The sequence below is a fragment of the Sciurus vulgaris genome (genome assembly GCF_902686455.1).
Source record: "Sciurus vulgaris genome assembly, chromosome: 6".
Taxonomy (NCBI): Eukaryota; Metazoa; Chordata; class Mammalia; order Rodentia; family Sciuridae; genus Sciurus; species Sciurus vulgaris.
In genome coordinates this window covers 117,859,900-117,876,337 of record NC_136466.1, presented here as the reverse complement: position 1 = coordinate 117,876,337, position 16,438 = coordinate 117,859,900, and the positions used below count along the sequence as shown (strand labels likewise).

The 16,438-nt window shown below is 37.4% G+C and overlaps 1 protein-coding gene and 1 pseudogene across 2 annotated transcripts in view; one reads left to right on the top strand and one right to left on the bottom strand.

Moving 5' to 3' along the window:
• The window catches only part of LOC306664130 (high mobility group protein B1-like), a 642,241-nt pseudogene that overhangs the window by 222,701 nt on the left and 403,102 nt on the right, over nucleotides 1–16,438 (bottom strand). The window lies entirely within an intron of this gene.
• The window catches only part of NLN (neurolysin), a 103,454-nt gene that overhangs the window by 78,744 nt on the left and 8,272 nt on the right, over nucleotides 1–16,438 (top strand). The window contains exons 10-12 of the mRNA XM_079144876.1: nucleotides 11,102–11,288; nucleotides 11,626–11,754; nucleotides 13,271–13,407. Coding sequence (XP_079001002.1) covers nucleotides 11,102–11,288; nucleotides 11,626–11,754; nucleotides 13,271–13,407 — 453 coding nt within the window. The remainder of the gene's footprint in view (nucleotides 1–11,101; nucleotides 11,289–11,625; nucleotides 11,755–13,270; nucleotides 13,408–16,438) is intronic.

Here is a 16,438-nt window from a genome sequence, read left to right as displayed (position 1 = left end):
ACAATAGTATGTATGTATTTATCTATTTATTTATTAGTTGATTGGTTGGTACTAGCAGTTGAACCCAGGGGTACCTAACCACTGAGCCACATCCCCAGCCCTTTTCATTTTTTATTTTGAGACAAGGTCTCACTAAGCTGCTTAGGGCCTCAGTAAATTGCTGAGGCTGGCCTTGAACTTACTCTCCTTGTGCCTCAGATCCTCAGTCATTGCAATTACAGGCATGCACCACCACATCTGGTTTACTAAATTTACAAAAATGTTGCAAAAATTGTCCATGTACTTCTCCCTGTTTCCCTTTTAACATGTTGCATTACTGTAATACTATAGTACATCTATCACAACTAAGAAGCCAGTATTGGTACAGTACTCCTAACACCACACTTTACTAGTTTTTCTTTAATAATCAGTCGTTCTCCATACAGGGACTCTTCCTAAATCAGTAGAGTGTCCTCATGAACATAAAAGAAATAATATTTTTGTTTTTCAAATGGTAATGCTTGGGTATGACTATGCAGTAAGACATAATAAAGTATTCAGAAGTTTTGTCTTCCATGTAAATAACCCTGAATGGAGCAGCAGCAACTGTAGACAGAAGTATATTGTGTTACCAGCATTAAGTCCAAGAGTGGTTTTACCAATGATGACATGATTTTCTCTGGCAAACACCTCCTTGGAATCTCCCAAGAAAGTAATATAACCTTGATTTACACATTACATCCTAGTATTTGTACTCCTGGAAATTTAAATTGTGTAAAAAATGCTTTTCAAAAATGTATACAGGCTAGGCTCATTTAGTTAATAGTTTTCATTTTTATGAATGACTGGCAGGGAAATTTGAATCACAAGAAGAATATGGAATATCTTGTTTTTGTTTTGTTCTCCTGGCCTGTGTGCAGTCAGCTTTGGGCATCATTCTGCATCCTTAGCCCACACCCCTATTTTATTGTAGTAATCAAGTACCCATTTATTTCCAAAATACCATCACCTCTATTTGAAATGATTTAGTTCTTTCAACATTTTATCTTTATATATTGGTACTTCCATCTTTTATTTTAAAAGTAGGGTGGGGTGTAGTGTAGTGGTAGACTACACTACACCCCACCCTACCACTCACACTCCAGCACCAAAGGAACAAACAACAATATAATTTAAATAAGTAGAGAGGAATAATATAGGAGTCTATCCAGAAAAACAAGTATTTTTGCCCTCTTGTTAACCCAAGAAAAGGAAAACTTTCAGAATAATCTAAACTTTCTTCTTAGATAATTTTAAAGTCTATTAACATGGTGCTCAAGTTCCAGAAATAGTTATCATATGGAACTTCTATCAGTGTCCGTTCTGTGACTTCACATTTCCTTTAATTATTTTTTGAATTATTTGTAGTTGTAGTTGGACACAATATAGTTATTTATTTATTTATTTATTTAATGTGGTGCTGAAAATCAAACCCAGTGCCTCACACATGCCAGGCAAGGGCTCTACCACTGAGCCATGACCTCAGCCCTCATTTCTTTTAATTATTATAACTCCAGGTTCCATTTGTCTTAACTTTTGGGAAGGGGCAGGGGGGTACTAGGGATTGAACTCAGGGACACTAGACCACTGAGCCACATCCCCAGCCCTACTTTGTATTTTATCAGAGACAGGGTCTCACTGAGTTGCTTAGTGCCTCGCTTTTGCTGAGGCTGGTTTTGAACTCATGATCCTCCTGCCTCAGTCTCCCAAGCTGCTGGGATTACAGGCATGCGTCTCCCTGCCCAGCCTATCTACAATGTTTTTATGAAACATCAAAACTTCTAAATTAGACTTATTCATTAGTACATATTTAATGGAATGCTTTTAAAATGGTGGATCCTCCCTTTTTTGGATTTGAAGACCCTATGAAAATCTGATTTAATCCATGGGTACCTCTTCTACGAAAATGCGCACACACTCAAGTACCTAGAATTATATATACATAGAATTCTAGAGGCTCGTGGACCTCTCAATGCCCAGACCATAATGATTTCAAAGTTAAGAACTCCTATAAATGTTCAAAGTGATGGTTACACCACTTACCCTTATCTGATCATTACATGGTATATGTGTGTAAGGAAATTTCAAAGATGACCTCCATAAATATGTACAATTATTATACGACAATTAAGATTTTTAAATTAAAAAAAAAAGTCCTGAGTTATAGCGGTCTCCTTCTGGATATTGATTTTTGGCTGGTAATTTCACGAGGAAGTAATTTGGTGTCTTAATCGCATACATTAAAATAATAGTGATCTTCAAATAGGATTTTTATTGCTCTTGATGAATGCTCTTTTTGCAGGCAGAGTCCTCTTATAACCTTAGTATCTTATGCTTATCATGTATTCATGGTACAGTTCTCCACAACTCTTTGTTTTTCTCATTATATCTTACATTATATTTGCCTCTTTTGTGTGTATGGTAGAAAGTGGTTGCTAGGGATTTAACTCAAAAGTGCTATACCCCCATCCATCTTTCTTTCTTTATTTCATTTTTAGACAGGGCCTCACTAAGTCACTGAGGCTAGCCATGAATTTGCATCTTCCTGCCTTAGTCTCTGAGTTGCTGGGATTACAGGTTGCCACTGTGACCAGCTTCTTACATTATTTTTGATCCTTTGAGATAACCTACTTTAATACTGGAAAATATTTTCAATTTGATATTATGACATTTGGGGGCTATTTGACTCATGAGTGAACTTCATATACATTATGTTCACCAGTTTGATGTCTTTCTCTTGAAACAGTAGAATGTATTCAGTTCTTCAAGTTTTGCCTAACCTCATTCATGAGCACAGATTGTGTCCTATGATGAATAGTATTTGATACAACCATTTGCTTGGTTATCTCTTCATGAGAGCATCTTTGAAAATTTTCTTTTTGTCAATTCATTCTTTTAAAGGTCATGTAATATTTTAATAACTTTTAACTAATCTTATTTAGAATCAATGATCACTACTTTTGTCTTTTTAGGCACAGATCCATATATTGGCAGCTTAAATAATAAGTTCAAAACCTTTTGTTCTGACCTAAAATGGATGGTAATGAATAGGAGAGCCATAATTTCTATATTCAGTAATATTTCTGACATCTGATAAATGTATACAAATAAGAAATTTGTCATCCATATTCATGATATTAGTTTTAGGACATGGTAGTTCACCATCTGAGTTCTCCACTGTGACAGATGTGATGACCAGAAGAGCTCATTTGAGCTTGTCACAGCAATATTTAAATATGTTAGCAGGAACTTCCAGTTTTCAAACATGCAGATTTACTAGTTCAATATGTCTGCTTGCTCATTATTCAGGAGTTGAGTTTCACTCATATTTTCTTGAGTTTACACTGTAAGGTGGGTAATTTTGAAGATAGCAATCAAGAGGTGTTATCACTGGTATCTGCTCCTATTCCCTGGCCTTATTGTGGTTTGGGCTCTCAGTAATCACTGACCTTTTGAACTTCTGTAGAATAGAAGAAAATGTCCTTACTACCTCCATTGTGGTGGCTTTGTTGAGTTGTGCATTAAGAGCAGTAAGGAGCATGCCTGTAATCCCAGGGACTCAGGAGGCAGAGAGAGGCTGAGGCAGGAGGATTGCAGGTTCCAGGTCAGCCTGGGCAATTTAGGTAGACCCTGTCTTAGAATAGAATTAAAAGAAGAAAATAAAAGGACTGGGGAATATACTTAAGTCATAGAGTGCTTTCCTAGCATGCATAAGGTCCTGGGTTCAATCCCCAGCACTATGTTTAAAAAAAAAAAAAAATGAGTTTTGAACTGTAAAGAGAACTAATTTAAGGAAACATTAGGAAACAAAGCCTTCTTAAACAAACATGAGAGGGACAAACCGTTAGAAAAACTTGGAATTACATGATTCAAAATTGTCTATTAACTTGGTCAGAAGACTAATTGTGCATCTTGCTTGTTCTAAATAATTGAATCACTGTTATAAACAAACATACACGGTATTATTCGGAGAGGCACACTGGTGTTATGACAAGAACGCTGGATTAGCCTAGCATGGTGTCACACACCAGTTGTCCCAGCTACTCTGGAGGCTGAGGCAGGAGGATCACAAGTTCAAGCCCATCTTGGAAACTTAGCAAGACGCTGTCTGAAAATAAAAAATAAAAAGGATTGGGGATGTGGCTTAGTGGTATAGTACCCAATCCCCAGTACTGAAAAAACAAAGAAAGAAGGAATACTGGATTTAAAATCACTGTACACATTTGTGGGTCTGCCTGTGAAACTTTTGACAAATTATCTGATCACTTTGACCATCTTATTTTTCTTATTCAAAAATGGAACAACAGCAATTTTCTTATCTACTTCTGGCATTTTGGGGAAATTAAATATGTGAAAAGGTACTTGGAAAAGCATAGGTAGGAGCTGAAGTTGTAGTTCAGTGGTAGAGCACTTGCCTCGAATGTGTGGGGCACTGGGTTCAATTCTCAGCACCACATATAAAGAAATAAATAAAATAAAAGTCCATCAACAACTAAAAAGTATTTTTTTTTTATTTTAAAAAGCATAGGTATTTGAAGTATTTTTTTTCTTTTTGAAATTTTTTGAAGTATTCTTATAACCATGCTTGTGTGTAATTCAATCCTTTTGGGATTAAGATCAAAAAGGGAAAAAAAAAAATAGCAGTTGCTGTGAGGCAGTTTTCTGTCCCTTCAGGCTCAAGAAACTCACAAATACCTTCAGTGGGTGTTGAGTGAAGACCTGAGGAAGGTGATTGGAAACCATCAGAGTTGTATTTGTTTTGAGTTTGTTTTGATGATTACTACCTACTTAGAAGTCTGATTACTGAAGCAAGAGATGCATGATTAGTTTAGAGTATTGGGAATGGTAGAGCATTAGGATTAGATGTAGGGAAATATGGGTATATTTGTCTTCAGCATTAACACTAAGGAATAAATACTTGGAAGAAGCCAAGGACAAGCATGGTCAGAACAGCCAAGGCCAGACGTGAACTGAGAGGCCAAGAACAAAAGCCAAGATTTACAGAGCATGGACTATGTGCCAGGCAGTGTGCACAGTGCTTTGAATCCATTCATTCATTTTATCTTCACAGTACTTTCTGAAGCAAGTACTATCATTTTTTCCATTTTCCAAGTGAAAAGACTGAGACTTAAAAGGCCTTGCCCAAGATCTGCCTGTCGCGCCCTAGGCACCCTGCTATATCGCCTGTTCTTGGCACTCTCGTTCTGTGCACTAGAGGCAAGTTGCATGTGGTCTGAATTTAGTCTCCTATGTATATACTCCTGTTGGATGGTCTTCTTTCTTTCATTATTAAATGGCATTCTAATAATAACATGCAAGGAATCAGTTTACCTAGTTCCACATTTCTCTCTGTGTAGGTTGACCATTGAGGTTTCAGTCTTGAAGTAAAGTGAGCTGCTTATCAGCAATCTTATGGCCTCTGTGATGGCTTTACCTCCCTGGGCCCAGCTTCTCACACTGTCACAGTTTATGACTTTAATGTCAGACATGATTTCTTTCAGAATCCTTTTCTCAATTTTATTTGTTATTTTACACACTCAAGCACAACATGTATGTATATGTAGGATAAATGTTAATAACTAACATTAGAAACCAAAATGTGAATCTACATAATATTTTTCTATTTGGGAATACACTTATTTCTTTTATTTGCTTACTGTATTTTCTACATGTATTGTTTTTTAAATAATTAGAAAAATATATTTTAGAAAAATCTTCAGTTGCCAGCTGTGGTGGCACACACCTGTAATCCCAGCTACTTGGGAGACTAAGGCAAGGAGGATCACAACTTAACAAGACTCAGTAACTTAACAAGACTCTGTCTCAAAATAAAATTTTTTTAAAAAATTAAAAAGAAAAGGACCGAGAATGTAGCTCAGTGGTAGAGCACTTGCCTAGCATGAGTAAGGATCCAGCTTCTACCCCAGGACTTGGGAGAAAAGCAGAATCATTGATTATCTCCTGTGACTGACATATTATATTAGGTATGGTAGGCTAGAGTTCAAAAGAAAGAAATGCTGTATCTTGTATGTTTAGAGTTTAACTTGAGGCCATAAAATGCAAAAATTTTAAAAATGAAAAACATAATCTTGTTAAGTAAAATGACAAAGATAAAATGTTAAATGTTCAAAGAAGGCTGAGTCAGGTGATTTTAGACTGGAGGCGGATGGCAGGTCATGATAGTAAGAGAAACTACCTTAGAGTTGTTTCAGTTTGGGAAGCATTTTTTCCATAGTTTCATTCACTTCACAAGTGTTTATTGATCATCTCCTACTTTTTATGTGTGTGCTAGAAAAAGGTACACTTCCTAACCTTCTTAGCATTCTAATTGGAAAAGTACTTTTATTGGTTTTCATTTAAAAAGAGGCAATTTAAATAGGAAGTGCTGAGTTAGGAAGGTATAGCTAGTTTGGAGACAAGCCTGTGAATTTAATCTGCAGTATTCAAGATATCTCCATATTATTTATTTTTTCATATATCCTTCAAATGATGATGGGAAACTGACCTGTTGAACAACAAGACTATTGTGAAGATTAATAAGAAAGTTAAAGTGTTATTCATATATTACTACTATTACTTTCAATGATCACTAGATATGTATGAAGTTAAAACTGTGATTTTTGTAGGGGAGATGGTATTGGGGATTTAACCTAGGGGCAGTTTACCACTGAGTCACATTTCCAGCCCTTTTCATTTTTTATTTTGAGACAGGGTCTCAATAAGTTGCTTAGGGCCTTGCTAAATTGCTGACTGGCCTTTAACTTGTAATCCTGTGTCTCAGCCTCCCAAGCCACTGGGATTTATAGGTTTGCACCATTGCACCCAGCCGTAACTGTGATCTTTTAACCATCTGTTTATGGCAAAGACTAGTAGATAGTAGCAATTTTTTTTCAATCCTTGCCCTCTTATAATTTCTTCATTATACCTGGATTTTAAGGGTAAATCAGACAGATGAGGATATGGAATGACTGCTACAAAATCAATAGTGGATCACCACTAACAGCCAAGGTCAGTTGTCCTGAGGCCTGTCCGTTTGCCTGAACACAGTACACTTATTGATTTCAGCAGTCACCTTTTCTTTGAGTTGGGATTTGCTCTCATGAAAATAATACTTAGTTGGAGCCACTAAAAGCAACTGGTCTATTTATTGGGATGATAACTTGTAATACTTTGGCCTTTAAATACAGCAAAAGCTCACATGACTTTATATATATATATATATATTTTGTTGTTGTTGTTGTTGTTGTTGTTGTCAATGGATCTTTTATTTTATTTATTTATATATGGTGCCAAGTATCAAACCCAGGGCCTCACACATGCCAGGCAAGTGCTCCACCACTGAGCCACAACTGCAGCCCTTGACTTTTTATTTTTTATTTTTTAGATGTAGATGGACACAATACCTTTATTTATTTTTATGTGGTGTCGAAGATCAAACCCATTGCTTCACACATGCTAGGCAAGCACTCTACCACTGAGCCACAACCCCAGCCCCTTACGTGACTTTTTTATTTTAGTTCAGTTTGTGTCATTTTGCTCCAGCTCTCAGTGCAAGGTATAAACTGACAGGTTAATCTATGGCATCAAGTCATCTGTGTTAAAAGTCTGCAGTGGGATGTATTTTATGCATCTTATTGTCCCATTTAAAAGATTATAAAGAAAGATCTCATGCTTAGACAATTTTCTTCCCCTTAAGAACTTCTAAACAACCAGGAATCTAAGTTTGCTTTGTTTTCTAGGCTTTTATTATGAAGGCATTTCCTGCAATAAACATCCTCAAAAACTTGTTCAAGTATCATCTGCAAAATCATATTTAGTTGGATTACTTTGATGGGGGGGTGTTGTTTTGGTTTTTCTTTATGAATTATTCAGTTTTATCTAGGAGAAATTTTGTATCAATAGCTATCATTGCCCATAAACTATTTTCAATACCTTCAAGTTGATCCTATTGAAAACTACATAAAATACTTGTTTGCAGGGGTGCGGGGGGTGCCAGGGGATGCCAGAAGATACTGAGAATTGAACCCAGGAGAATTTTGCCACTGAGCTACATGCACATTTCTTTTCATTTCTTTTATTTTGAAACAGGATCTCATTAAGTTGCTGAGGCTGACCTTGATATCCTTGCAATTCTCCTGCCTCAGCCTCCCAAGTGGCTGGGATTACAGGTGTGCGTCACCGCACTCAGCCTATATAAAGTAGCTTGTAAAGTTATTTAGTTTATAATTTAAAAACTGGCTTTTAGTTGTTTTGACTTCAGGCCCCATCAGACTGCTAGATCCCAAATCTTGCCTATAGCTTCTGTGTGGACATACACAGTGGCAAACTTTGGATGTCTTTGTCTTGAGAATTTAGTTGTTGGCTACAAATTGAGCCTTTGAATTCTTTAGGTTCTTTGTCCTCCTCATTTGAAAACTATTCAAATGATGTTGCCCAAAGGGCTTACAGAGAAACAGTATGACTGACTTTTGGGAAATTAGTAAGCAGTAGAGCTATTTTTAGCCCTTACTCCTTGCAAACATTTCCTTTTGTTCTTTAGAAGACATTGTTGATCTATTCATTCATCAGCTGTGCTCTCCACACACACACTACAACATGACTTTGGGTAGAATGAACTCTCTCTGCTCTGTGTGAATTAATTGTATTGATTCTCATTTTATATAGTTTTGACTCTAACTCATGAGTTACTCATTTGTTTATGTGTTCCAGCATCCCCCCAATACACCACACAGGCACGCACTTTTGTTGTTATTTGGGGTCGATTTGACTGAAAAATATTCATACAAGCAGGGTATAAAGTTTATGTTTTTGTCATACTGTATGGTGATAACCTATGGTGTGATTTACCTTTATTTGTTCTGTTAGTACCTTATCTATTAAATGCATAAAATTATGAAATTAGTCGTGCAGAATCCCAACTCTCAGGGTAAATGACTGGGATATAAAGACTGGCCTGTACGTCTCAGTCTTATGTTTGATCTTTGGGAAGATTTCCAGTGTTTGGAGGAAGTCAGATTTTTAAGGACGCACACTGAAACTTCACTTTAATTCCTCACATAAGGGGGAAGTTTGATATTAGACTTTTCTATTTTACATCTCTTCCAAGAAGATTTAGTCATTTTGCAATATTTTAATTCAACACTTCTTTCCATTTTTCTCTAAGAGAGAGGTGTATGATAGCATTGGTGGTTAAGATTATGTGGTTACGGAGTCAAATCACCTATTTCAAAGCCTAGTTCTGCTGTTAATCTCTGTGTACCTCAGTTTACTTATCTCAGAAATGGAGATGAGGGTATTGCTTCATACAGTTGTTTTGGGATTTACATCAGATATAAAGAGCCTAATCTAATGCCTGACTTAGTAAAGTCTCAGTGCATGTTGGCTGTTATAATTATTGTGTAAGAGCATTTTATCTGCAATGTAAGGTGTAATCTTAGAATACTAGAATGAGGAGGCCAAGTATTCCATTTCTAGGGACCCTTGCCTCTTTCCCTGTAAGCATTTTTTATTGGATTGTCCTCAACAGAGATGGCCTAGTTCCAGAGCCTAGTGAATTTAGTTTCCATTGGCCCTCCAGTATTTGCAGCTTTTCATATCTAGAATCAGCACAATTATAATGGGAAGTCAAGCAAAACGTGTTTTTGCACAAAGAGAGGAAGGCAAAATGTGTGATGGCGTCCTGACATCTGTGCCTCTGCCCTGGGCCAAAACCAGAATGGTTGTTTGCTGCTGATTTGGCATTCCATCTGCTGCCTTCTCAGTGCTTAGGTCTCTTCCTTCCCCCGCATGTAGAGCCCCAGGGATCATGAGGTCTGGGAGATAACACTGAAATATAAGACATGAAAAGGAAGTGAGACAGAGGTTCGAGGAGAAACAGCAGAATGACGGACCCTCACTCTACTGATGACCCAGTCAGGGCAACACTGTCTATCTCTGCCAGTGACAGTTTTACAAGTGTGCTGTAGACAGTGTGAAAGACACAGTACCCTGAAAAAATAAATAAATAAAAACAACAGAAAAAAAAAAAACCCTAGCCTGTACCAGTACAGCTTCATCTTTGTGCTTGAGAGCTTTTCTGATCTTTGACTCAGGTATTTACTAAACTCAGCTTTTTAAAACTCTTTTAAACTTTATTTTTAAGCCCTTAGCCCAGGCCCTATATTTTTAAGATTTGTGCTTTGACTTTTGAATATATTCTTTCTGCCTTCTTGCAGCATTTTGCTCACCCCACTGCCAACTAATTTACAGACTTATCTCCCACTTCAGTGTGACTTCTTATTTTGAGGTACCACCGTCTGCCCATCCTGAGAGGTCCAAGTCAGATTTCCATAGCATGGTTATCTTAGAGCCACTGATCCCAAGGGTAAAACACAAAACATCACACACACACACACACACACACACACACACACACACACACGCACATACAGCATTTGTCTGGAATGTTGTATCTTGACTTTTTAATTGACTTAAACTTGAGGTAGCTAACAATAGAGTGATGAGTTCCCCAGAAAGGCATGTATTGAGTAAACACAAGTAAGCAACTAGGAGGAGCTGAAGAGAGTTTGTCTTATGATATCTTTATTTTTAATGGGAAATTCTTTGAAACTATATTTTTATTTTCAAAATTTAAGATTTGTTTTTAACTTAGACTGATTTTTTTTTTCCTGCTTAGCATTTCCTAGTGATTGTTCCAAGTTTATCTGTAGTTCAAAAGAATAAAATAATACTTTAACATGGCATGTTCAGAGGTTGTTTTTCATGTTATTTGGCTACTATATTTTTTTAATTTTTTAGTTGTAGATGAACACATTCATCTTTATTCATTTATTTATTTTTTGTGGTGCTGAGGATAAAACCCAGTGCCTCACATGTACCAGGCAAGCACTCTACCACGAGCTACAACCCCAGCTCCTGTATTTTATTTTTTACTTAAATTTGAGGTTATTTTATTACTTCATTCAATTCAAAAGCACAGTTCGCTCTGATATTGCCTTAAGTTTTAGTGAGTCTTAATTATAATTCATTGCATATGTAGTTTTTATGCCATGTTTTGAAAAGTACCTCTGTTTTTGCATTCTAGACTGATTTCGCACGATTTAGTGGAACAAATGTGGAGACTGACTTTGTAGAGGTACCATCACAAATGCTTGAAAATTGGGTGTGGGACATTGATTCCCTCCGAAGATTGTCAAAACATTATAAAGATGGAAGCCCTATTAAAGATGATCTGCTTGAAAAGCTTGTTGCTTCTAGACTGGTCAACACAGGTATGACTTGTTATGTTAGAAAATTAAAATAAATGAAAATAGCTTAATATAGAATTGTTGGCCTCTTCTTCCGTAAGACTTATTTTCCCTTTTATATTGATGGTTCCCCAAAGGAGCTAATATGCAGAGGGGAAAACTCTAAATATATTAGAAAAAGAAATCATGGGATTATCTAGGGAAGGAAACAATCTCCTTTTAAATCTTAAATGTATTGAGATATCTTGCTCCATTTGATGATAAGTACTACTGGAATCAGTTTTTGAAATCTCTGATCTTGTAATGTTGGAATACATAGCTGTCTCCTCTCCAAAATGTGGTCAAACATTCTTACATGTAGGTCTTCTGACGCTCCGCCAAATTGTTTTGAGCAAAGTTGATCAGTCTCTCCATACCAATACGTCGCTGGACGCTGCAAGTGAATATGCCAAATATTGCACAGAAATTCTAGGTGTTGCAGCTACCCCAGGTACGTAACTCCTATAACTTGAAAGAAGCATAGGGCCTACTCCTCACACTGCAGGGGAAGTAAGGTTACTCATCCTAATGTTTTTTATTTCTATAATAATTGAGTCATGACTTTCAGATAAGTATACTATGTCCCTATGAGTTATCCTGTCCAGATGTGCTCAAAGGAAAGGTGGCTGCAGACTCACAGCATTTTAGTGTAATCAGGCATGAGCAATTGGCCTCCACCCAGGAGCTGAGAGAGCCATTTGCATTTGGCAGCACTGATCTGGCTTCTCCCTCCCTGTATGCACCATGATTTCCCTGTGATTTTCAGTAAGAAATTGGCAGAAGGAGTGTTTTTTAGAGAGAAGCTTGAACTTCTGCTTTGTTTCTGATTCTGAGTTCAATTAAAACACTTCAGTGACAGTTTTTGTTATATATATATATATATATTTATTTATTTTTTTTTGTTTTTAAGATGTTGATAGACCTTTATTTTATTCATTTATTTATATGTGGTGCTAAGGAGCAAACCCAGTGCCTCACACATGCTAGGCAAGCGCTACGGCCCCAGCCCCTCAGTGGTAGTTTCTAACCTGAAATATGGGATTCCTTAGAGGGTGTGTGTGTGTGTGTGTGTGTGTGTGTGTGTGTTTTGTTTTTGTGATGCTGGGGATTGAACCCAGGGCCTCATGCATGCTAGGCAAATACCCAACCCCTACGTGTTTATGTTTTAAGCCAACATATAGATGTACTTTTATATGTAGTTGGTAAGATGAATTTTTTCACATAGGAAATTGTTACTAAAATGAATCAGCCACATTTTATGGCGATAATAAAGATAAGAATGGTCATTTGAGTCATTCTAGCTGCCTCACTTCCTTTGGCGATCTGTTTATAGTAAACCATAGAGCAACTTTGTGCCTCCAGCCACTTTAACAAAATCCTTCTTAAAGTAGTCTTTCAGAAAGACTGACTCGGGGAAAGTCTTTTTTCACTTTTCAAGTAAAGAGTTCTTTTTCATAAAACTTAAAACAAGTACCATTTTATTCTGAGACATTTTAGATATTAAAAGGTGTGGCAAAGGGCCAGGGGTATAGGTCAGTGATAGAGCACTTACCTTGCATGTGTGAGGCCCTGGGTTTCATCTCCCACGATGCAAAAACAAAAGGTGGGGGGTAAAAGAGTAGGGTTAATATTAGAGTACTTTTAAGACTTGATGGTTTCTGTATCTAAGGAATAAGAAAGGGTTGACTTAGTACTGAGCAACAGGTGGGTGTGGACAAAGCCTCTGAAACTATTGCTAGGCATCTCGGAGCTTGGGCGAAACCAGCTCTAAGGTTGAGCCATTGATACAAGAGAAGTTTGTAAACATCTTGGCCAGGGACACACTTAACCCCAGGAGTCCTAGAGGTGAGATCTCATCATTCACTCTCTCCTCCCACAGCTAGACTCCCTAAGGGGAAATTGAAGTAGCTGATACCTGGTAATTAACCCTTGCTGTCACATTGACTGAGATCTATCTTTTTTTAAAGGCACAAATATGCCGGCTACCTTTGGACATTTGGCAGGGGGATATGATGGCCAATATTATGGATATCTTTGGAGTGAAGTGTTTTCCATGGACATGTTTTACAGCTGTTTCAAAAAAGAAGGGATAATGAATCCAGAGGTATTGTGTGTGTGTGTTTTTTTTTTCTTTTGTTAATTTTGTAGTTGCCCCTGCTCCTTTAAATTCTAGTACAAAATGTTTATGACATCTAGACTTTACAGTAAGAGGTTTGGTAACATCTTTTAACTTTAAGGTCTTGCATCTTCTCAAATCATCGTACATCATTAAGTTGAAGTGTACAAGTGATTAACTGTAATTCTATAGGTTTAAAAAAAAACCTGCTGCATTTCCTTGCTTATTAACATTCCAATATATTGCATAATTAAAAATTCAAAGTCTTATTTATGCATCTGAGAATTTATAGCTGCTAGTTTTGACATGTTCTTTACAGTATTTTGGTTTTATAGAAGGTTGGGAAAGAAAGGTAAACTTCTTGCTGATGTAAATGGTCTCCCATTGTTTTGATATTCTTACACACTTTCTTTGTACATTCTCTGTGGGAGGCACCCTTCTTCTGTGGCTGGCTACTCCACCTACTACACAGTTTGTGACCTAAATGCCTTTAGGTAACTGAAGCTGCTTCATTAACCTGAGCTATTCCATCCCATGTTCAGTGAGCTGACTGCCAGGTGGCTGCCAGCCAAACCTTCCTGTGTTACAGCCCCCTGGCCTCATGCTTATTGAAGACTCAGCTGTCAGATTATTTCTAAGGCCGATGTATTTTCCAGAATGTTTTTAAATTCTGTTAATTCATAAATTAGAAGAACAAACTCAAAATCAGGCTCTCTGTGTGTATTTCAGTCAACTGATTTGTTCTCTGAACTCTGTTTCTGTATTGCATAGTACCTCACACACACACGTATACATACATTAAATACATTGATGTAATTTAAATCACCGTTCCCTTCATGCTTTTTCCACTTTAAAAAAAAAAAAAAAAAAAAAAATGCATGGAACCCACACCCTATACTCAATATTCTTTCCAAGCTCTTTATCTCCCATCCCACCCCACCAATCTGGTAGATCCCTTTAAGTCTCCTTTCATTAAGTAGCCAACCCGTTTACAAAGGTCAGTTACTAACTGTTGTTAGGTATTCTCATTTCTGCATGACCTTCAGCCAGTACCTAGTCCTTTATTAATCTGTATCTCATGAAAGGATGGTCCCTTTGGAATTCAGCATTCTGGGAAGATTATATGACTCCATTAATCTGCCCCACTACACAGTCATACTCTCCAACCAGATCACCGAGTGTTATTCTGTGGTCCTATCCATTCCACGTTAGTGATTTCCTGCAATCACCACCACCTCACTTCCCTGTCAACAGATCTCCTCTTTATTAAGAAAATTTGGGCTGGGGTGAAACTCAGTGGTAGACCACTTGCATAGCCCTTGTGAGGCCCTAAGTTTGTTCCCCAGCACTGAAAAAAAAGAAAATTAAGATCACTGAATGTGAATACCTTAATCTTTCTTTCTTTGTGCAGACTGTGTCCCTTATCCAAAATGCTTGGCATCAGAAGTGTTTCAGATTTTAAAGTTTTTCTGATTCTGGAATATTTGCATAGACTTTACTGATGGAGCATCCCTAATTCAAAAATCTGAAATTTAAAATGCTCCTCAGTTCAAAATTTCTAATGTCATGTCATCACTCAAAAAACTTTGGATTTTAGAGCATTTTGGATTTTGAATTTCTAGGTTAGGGATACTCATCCTATACTTCAAAATACTTATCTCCCTTCTCCTGTCTTAACTCCAAGCCTTACTGAGCCTTACTGGTTTGTCATCTTGGAAGAAAACTTGTTACCAACTTTGGTAACTTCAATCAGTGCTACTGTTCCATTGTTCTTTTCACAGCCTAATTTCGGTTTTTTGCTTTTTTTGTTTGTGTGTGTGTGTGTGTGTGTGTGTGTGTGTTGTTTTTTGTTTTTGTTTTTGTTTTTGTTTTGTTTTGTTTTTTTTGCAGTGCTGGGGATTGAACCCAGGGCCTCTTGCTTGACAGGCAAGCACTCTACCAACTGAGCTATATCCTCACCCCACAGCCTAGTTTCTTGATGTGAGAAACAATCTTTGCAAACCTCAGTTTCCTGACTTTACCCCCACCAGCTTAACTGGAAAGTTACCTGCCCTCCAAAGTTACCACTGACAACCCTCCCACCAACTACAAGGGCCTCAGCCCCCTTTTCCTTCCCCTCTGCTACTCTTTGCCCCTCTGTGCTCACAGTCCTTAGCTTAGCAGCTAACCCCTTCCTGACCTCCCAGTACTCCCTGTGTGTCGCACAGCATTGTGCTCCCATAGCTCTTTACACCTTCACACATTTGTTCATTCTGTTTCCACCTAAAGCATTGCCTTCTTTGTCTTCACCTTTAAAAACTCCTACCATTCTTTAAAGTCCCACTCCCAAACCACTCATTTATGAAATCTTCTGGATCATCCAAAGCAAAAGTGAGCTTTCCATCCTCTGAACATGAGAGTGGACTTGGGCGTGCAGAAGGGCTTAAAATATTAAATAAATATTAAATATTATTAAATATTCAATGTTAACTATTACATAGGATGAAAATTTTGATTTTAAAATATGATTAGAGCTGGGCACAGTGGTGCACGCAGGTAATCCCAGAAGCTCAAGAGGCTGAGTCAGGAGGATCATAAGTTCAAAGCTGGCCTCAGCAACTTAGGAAGACCCTGTGTCAAAATAAAATATAAAAAGGGCTGGGAATGTGGCTCAGTGGTTAAGCACCCCTGGGTTCAATCCCTGGTACCAAAAATAAATGAATAAATAAATATGATTAGAAAAAAGCACATCAACTGGGCATGGTAGCTCATGCATGTAATCCCAGCAACTCAGGAGGCTGAGGCAGGAAGATCACAAGTTCCAGGCCAGCCTCAGCAATTTAGCGAGGTCCTCAGCAACTTAGTGAGACCCTGTCTCACATAAAAAATTAAAAGGGCTAGGGATGTAGTTCAGTGATAGAGCACCCCTGAGTTTAATCTCCAGTACCAGAAAAAGAAAGGAAATTTTTATGGTGTAGAGTAATCCTCAATTGAATCTGAAGTCACAAGAATCAGAGCAATTACAATATATCAAGCAGAC